This window comes from Montipora capricornis, chromosome 10 (assembly GCF_036669925.1).
Source record: "Montipora capricornis isolate CH-2021 chromosome 10, ASM3666992v2, whole genome shotgun sequence".
Classification (NCBI taxonomy): domain Eukaryota; kingdom Metazoa; phylum Cnidaria; class Anthozoa; order Scleractinia; family Acroporidae; genus Montipora; species Montipora capricornis.
Window position 1 is genome coordinate 70718746 of NC_090892.1, and position 7500 is coordinate 70726245.

At 36.1% G+C, this 7500-nt stretch overlaps 1 protein-coding gene across 1 annotated transcript in view; it reads right to left on the reverse strand.

Moving 5' to 3' along the window:
* Positions 1-7500, reverse strand: part of LOC138021268 (L-fucose kinase-like) — an 80781-nt gene that overhangs the window by 57073 nt on the left and 16208 nt on the right. The window contains exons 4-8 of the mRNA XM_068868119.1: positions 5357-5494; positions 4317-4389; positions 3081-3181; positions 2906-2986; positions 2141-2260 (exon numbers count right to left, since the gene is read on the reverse strand). Coding sequence (XP_068724220.1) covers positions 2141-2260; positions 2906-2986; positions 3081-3181; positions 4317-4389; positions 5357-5494 — 513 coding nt within the window. The remainder of the gene's footprint in view (positions 1-2140; positions 2261-2905; positions 2987-3080; positions 3182-4316; positions 4390-5356; positions 5495-7500) is intronic.

Sequence of the window (7500 nt, forward strand, 5' to 3'; positions counted from 1 at the left end):
CCAAATATTTTCTTAACTAAGTGAAAAGGAACCATATTAAAAGGCACATGCGGAATTGAAAATATGTGGTTCTATCACAACCGATCCTTTCAACATACTTTCTGAACAAAAACGATTTTTCAAGACTTATATACAAGTAGTGATAAGAGTGCAAACAAGACGCAGACAACTGAGTCCTTACTTGCGGAACAAAAGCACTTGTGCGAAGGGGATATAACTCCAGAGGAATGCAAGTCAATCCTAAAAGATTTTCAAATTAACAAATCCCCTGGGAATGACAGAATTCCTGTGGAATTACAGCTGTATATAGAGAATTTTGGTTACTTTTAAGCGAACCCTTCATGATGTGTCCCAATGAATGTTTTGAAAGAGGGGAACAAATGTTGTGTTCCCAAAAACAAGCAATTTATTATTACTCTCATTGAAAACAAAGGAAAGGATCATTCACTTCTAGACCATTGGCGACCAAAAATTAGGTCGTCAAACGCTATAGCAAACAGATAAAAAATGTCTTGCCACCGCGAGTAGCCTGGGATAAAGAATAAGATATTTAATTATAAATTATTATGGGGAATTTGCACAAGTTGCTTGTGTGGTCAAGTGGATAAGGGAGTGGTCATCAGATCCAGGAAGGTAAGGGAAGATAGATCTGTTATGGGAGGGTGGGGTGGGGTAGGATAGAGATAATGGGGAAGATCAGGGAGGGGTAGGAGAAGTACAATGAAGAAAATGAATGTCGTGTTCTTTTTCAGACCCCATAAAAAGCCAAGCCTTTTTTTTGTAACAACATCTGCAAAAAAGGAAAATCGCTTTTCTAGACAGATGATAAAAATAAACCAGTTAAAAGAAAATTTAATCAGAGAACGTTTAGAAATACATTTGATAATAAAAATTAACGGTAAAACTACGACGTTTCGAAGTCTCCATGACCTCATTATCAAGTAAAATGTAAAATGTTAAAATTGATGTAAAATTGTAGCTCAGAGATTATATACAAATAAAATGTGATAAACTTCATTGGAATAATGAGCGTTCATTGTTATTGGTGTTTAACGTGTCAGTTCGTGCAGTATATGTTTAAATAAATACTTTTGCACGTATTGAGTCAGACTGCGTGTTTAGCTTTGGTTTTCGTTCGCAAATGAATAACATTTCGTGAATTAGGCAGTCCATTTTAATCCTAATTCACGAAATGTTATTCATTCGCGAACGAAAACCAAAGCTAAACACGCAGTCTGACTCAATACGTGCAAAAGTATTTATTTAAACATATACTGCACGAACTGACACGTTAAACACCAATAACAATGAACGCTCATTATTCCAATGAAGTTTATCACATTTTATTTGTATATAATCTCTGAGCTACAATTTTACATCAATTTTAACATTTTACATTTTACTTGATAATGAGGTCATGGAGACTTCGAAACGTCGTAGTTTTACCGTTAATTTTTATTATCAAAAGAAAATTTACCTAGTTTAAAAAAAATACCTAGTTTAAAAATATTAACCTAGTAAAAATAAAATAACCTGAAACCAAAAATTACCTGCAACATATCCACTGAATAACTCAATTAGTTTGGCTAGTGTTTATCCATTGGATAGTGATTTATCCAGAGGATAGCATTATCCATCATTTGAACAACCAAGGCCTGGCCCCAGCTGTTCAAACAATGGATAGCGCTATCTGCCAGATAAATCACTATCCACTGGATAACTCAATTGGTTTTGCTAGTGTTTATTCGCTGGATAGTGATTTATCTGGTGGATAGCGCTATCCATCGTTTGAACAACTGGGGCCTGATGTATAAGTATGATAAAGGTTCCATTCCAAGCTGTAGTCTCTTGATTAGAGCATGGAATGCTCCATTCAGGATATCATTTGCCAGTGGAATATTTAAAAAATAGAAAAGACTTACCTACCTAAAAAAAAAGGGTAAAAAAAGGGCCAATAACAATCCCCTCAAGAGCTCTGACAGATACAAATTCTGCACTCCATGAAGTCAATTATGACTTACATGTATGTAATTAGTTTTATTTTGTTATTTTTTTAGTTCACACAATCATTTCACATATTTCTATTCTGCTCATCTTCTACTTTACACATGTCAGAGGGAAAGGAAAGAACTTACTATACCTGAATAGGCTCTGCACCATTATCCAATCCATAGTAGCTGCAAGCATCCAAAGGGTGATAGACATGGAGACTCAACACTTTAAAAGCCACTTTGCTACCCATGTACACCCAACCACTGACCTGTCAATCAATAAACAAAGAACTATAGATACCCTACACAACCTTACTGTCAGTGGCTTATTGTACATTACAGCTTCATTATTGCTTTAATTGTCCAGTAAGTAATATTGTAAATTATTGTTGTTTGTTTTGTTTACCCACGGAACACTATAAGAGCCCTCAGGAGCTCGTTCAACATGTGTCCATGCATTCCAGATCAAATTGGAATTTGACGGTGTTGGTTTTTGAGGAGAGGGGAAAATTGGAGTACCCAGTCCGAGAAAGACCTCTCAAATCAAGGAGAGAACAGTCAACCAACAACAAACTCAACCCACATATGACGCCGGAACGGGGAATCAAAGCCAAGTCACATTTCCACCCCTGGTCCCCACTTCTATGTTTTGTCAATAACCCTCACTTTGAAAATATATACATTTATTTCAAGTCAAAAAGCATCACACAAGCATACCACAGAAACAGAAAAACAAGAAAAAACCAAAGAACCATCCCCTCTATCTTTTTTTGGTTTTATGTCACATCTCTCAGTTACGATGTGTTATCTTTGCAGCCTACATACTTTTTTCCTTCCCAGTCTACCCATCTAACACACCTCTCCACTTCACAAAAGTCCATGCTAAATTTATAGATGCTAAAGAAAAGCCTCACCACAGGGACCATGCCATTATCCAGAGCAAAGCTTCTTATTTTATCCTCACTTTCTCTGAAGATAATGTCCTTGATATCTCCCTAAAAAAATCAACCATTATCTTGTAAGTAGCGTGACGACAAAATCATGACAGCTAGCTGTCAGTAACAAAAACCTAATTTAAATAGTTCTTACATTTTCTCCCAGCTTAGCCACTCCATGATCTTTGGCATACTTCACATCTCCTTGTGAAAGAAACACAGTGAATCCTCCAGAAAGCTGCTCCCAGTTAATTTCTAAAAATGCATCAGAGAAATCTAATTTATTTTTCTGAAGATATGCCTCTTACAATTAACTCAATTTAAAGGCTGTACTGTAAGTTACATTTTCTGCCCACATTCTCCCTTTTAAATAGTGTCTCAGCCCCGTCCTGGAATTAAAATAAAATGGTGTCACTATCTCAAATTTTACTGGCTACAAGCATCCAGCTAATTCTTGCTGGTTCTGTTTCTGTCAGGTCATACCTCAAGACAAAAGTTTTTATACATGCACAGTAGAAATGATGTCATACCAACAGACAATAGTTTTTATGCATGCAGAAACTTGTGAAAGGTTATCATGCTTTGTTATCTACTTACAAGTTGATTTGCAGTACAGTGATAACTTTTTTGTATACACCCTTGTATTTACAAGCACTCAGCAGTATCCATGATATGTAAAATAATCATAATAATATTGAATTCAGTTTTCACACATGACAGTGAGAATTACATGTACCAAGGCCTTGATATATGTTATCCACCTCAGCCTTCGGCTTTTGGCTGTTAACACAAACCTCTGCTTTGATAATTCTCACTATCATACTAAACCTCATCCGATAATATTATTATTAAAAATTAAGAAACGGTCTCTGGCTGAAATGACTGAGAATTACCAACTTTCGACAGTCTGAACTACAGTCTTTGACAGGTCAAATGTGAATGACAAGAAGCAACAAAAGAAAAAATATGAATATAAATGCATGGAGTTTCAAAATGATAAAAAATGCAAAATTAATATTCATGAACGTTTCTTAAAAAGAATATTATTACAATATTGTCCATGTAATGGGCACGAATTGTTGTACGCATTAGGAGTCGGTGTGGCAAGCCATGCTTCCAGTGTCTTTCTTGTTCTAAAACCACCGTTATCAATGATAGATTAAGCATTTTCAAAATCAATAGTGTGATTTTGTGACCAGGCATGTTTTGCAATGTTTGAGCCTAAATTGGTTCCTGTTTTGACTTCTTCTTTTCTGTTGTTAAAAGGTCTGCCTGTTTCACCAACGTGGAACCACAAACAACTGGCACACGGAATTATTATACAGTGTACGTGTTGAACACATTATAATATTGGCTTTTTGTAAGTTTGTTTCTGGTTTGGATCACCTACTCTGGTCCGGTGAAATTGATGGGATCATGTCTGAACTGCAAATCCATACACCTGGAGGAGCATTCACTGACAACTATAAAACAAACATTTAATTTAATAAAATAAAGCAACAGCAGAGAGTCACAACATCCATTTAAGCCATTCGACTTATTATACTTGCTATAATTACAACCGATCCTTAAAGTGGTACTATGACGAAAATCGCATCTTTCCTATCTGGGCCATTTTGAAACATAAACAAGTAGTCTGCGTGAGAAGAAAAATGCTGGTTACCTTTTTCAAATATCTCTTTTCGTTCCAGAGATATTCGAGTTTTTAAACTATGCATATTAGCCAAGTGATGACATCATACTCTCAACCACATTTTGTTCAAATATGATGAAAAGAGATATCTCAGCCAATTTGTATCAAAAACTTTTTGATTTTTTGCAGTAAGATTATACTAAATGTTCTCCATAATATGAGCTTAACAGTTCTATTACCATGGCATCATACTGGGTTCCAGACCTCCCCCATATTATGAGCTTTTCTGGCCACCTTTGGCATTCCATTTTGATATTTGCTAACAGCACTATATATGCATGATCCAGCAAACATATAAATATGTTAGCACGACTTTGTGGCCTTGTTTAACATTTTTCAAGCTGAAAATCACTAACACATTGAAATCAAGTGGGTGGGGACTGGAAAAGAGTGAGTTGCCATGGGAACAAAATTTTTTATAGCCATTGGTGTGTTAATTTCCTGTAGAACTATTAGACTACCAAGTTTCAATGGTCTGTGCTGTAAATTGGCCAATGTAGCTCTATTTATATACTCAATATAATATTAGGTTGAGTGTATGACATCATCAGTCATCTCATTTGCACATTTAACCCATTTTTCAAACTTAAATATCTCCGGAACTAATGGAGATATTTGCAAACGGTAAATGGCGTTTTTGTTCTTTCATGGAATTCTATGTGATACACTCAAAAAATCAAGGGGTAAAAATTTGATCATAGTACCACTTTAAAAACTTTACAAATAACAAAACTCACTGTATCTGATATAATGTGAAATACTAAATCAAAATTGAGGACAACAGCATCACAAAGATTCTCTTTTGATTCTTCTGTGTGTTTTGCTGGAAGTTGGTTAAAGAATCTTCCACAAGAGCTGAATGGGAAATTCTGTCCCTGAAACAAAGAAATGCTCTTCATCAGATAACAGAAAAGCAGAGCTTGAGGGTCAGGTGCATGTTGTGGCCAGTGAAAATTGAGATAGTGACACCATTGTATTATAATTCCAGGACAGGTCTTGGGGTATGGTGGCAACGTTGTTAGACTTAGTCCCCAATGCAAGTTTTCTAGTCACCAAACTCAATATTTGGTGGCACTTGAGTTTCCTAAAATTACAAAAAAGTGTTCTATTCAGGCAGGAAGAAAAAGATTTCATATCTACCGACAAGAGTTACATCCAACAACATGATTAGACTTTTAACAAACTCTTATGTTTCTATGCAATATTTGCAGATGAGATAATTATTATGATCGAAGCATACTGGTCAAAGTGAAGAAAAGTTCCCAAAAGGGAATTTTGCGGTAAATTAAGTTTGGGCACTCTTTACTTCAAAAGAATTAGCTGGTTTTGTTGGGAACTAGCCCCGAGACCCCTCTCGGTCCCTCATCCGGGATATGAATGATGTACATAGGGATCGCACATGGCGGAAATACAACTTCATCTGTGTTTATAATTCGTCTCGTTTATGCTTGGTCTCCTGATACGTGTACACAGAGCTAAACTGTTTTTAGGGTTAGGGACTGTTTGGGTAAGAAAGGAAAGATGCCTTTAGACAATGTAAAACTACATGTATACGTACAAAAAGTAAAAAGGTATGTTTTGAAGCTGTACCCAAGTCAGGTATCACAGGGGGAAACATAATGGAAAACATGTGTCATCGCCATTGATGAATACAATGTACAGTACCGCTCAGAAATACGTTAACCAAAATATGCGCATAATACGCGTATATCGATACGCGTATGTGTGTATTACCATACGCGTATACGCGTATACAGATATACGCGTCTGCCTCATTAGCTTGCTTATTGTTTTGCTTATTGTTCTAAACAATACACGTAGCTTGACAGCAATACAATAGTACATGACTACGAACTACATGACGAAGACGCACTTTCACAAACAGCTGTCGTGTTCGGAATACAAACCCACGCAAGGATGTTTATTTCATCGATAAACATGCAGTTCGGGTTCAGAGTTTTTTTGTTTCACACTATTAAAAGAGAAAATAATATACACATAAATACAGAATTAAAGTAATGTTTACAAAGATGCAAGTAAGCTATAATAAGGGTTATGGGTTACAAGAGAGTGTGGCGACCAAAGTAGCGAGTACTTTCGAGTTGGCGCTCATCGTGCTCACCTTCTTAAGGATAGACAAAGCTTTTTCAAAGCCACCGCCAAAAATCGGGCCGACAAGTCGCACCGTATAAACCGGCTACATTCCCTTCCAGACACAAAAAACAGTTTTTTTAAAAGTGGTTAGAATGAAATCTTTCAAGCTCTATTGAAAAGATTAGATTATGGTGAAATTACGACATAATAAGTCGTGTAGCATTATTTATCTTTGTTGTAGCTTAACAATTAAGTGGACATCAGAAATTTCTTTAAAATGCGACGTTATTTTCTAGGAATTAAAAATTTTCCTTCTTCTTGGCGTTGATGAGCTTTCACAGATTTCTCGTACCCTGCGATCAGGCATTCTTTTTGTCCTAAGAGCGAAAGACGGCGACAGCGTAGGTAAACAAAAGAGGCAAAATTATTTTCATGGCGTGACTGATTTCTGAACAATCGGATCAATTTCAAACCGTGAATATTTTTTTTCACTCCCAATTTCACCGTGTGAATTTTTACCCTTAACTTCATACCGTGAAAGTTTTCACCGATCATTCACCGATCATTAGTTTCACGCCAAGAGTGAAAGTTTCTTTTCGTAGAGTGACCACGGCGTATTCACGCTGTGAAAATTGAAATTCATGCACCGCGACCGTGAAAAGATTTCACGGTTTTCAATGAAATCCACAAACCCCCCTTTTGCATGAAGGGTCACAAATGATACACATATTTAAATGCCAAACTTAAGACACATTTTTCTTTACATTCTGATTCATAAACATTGAAT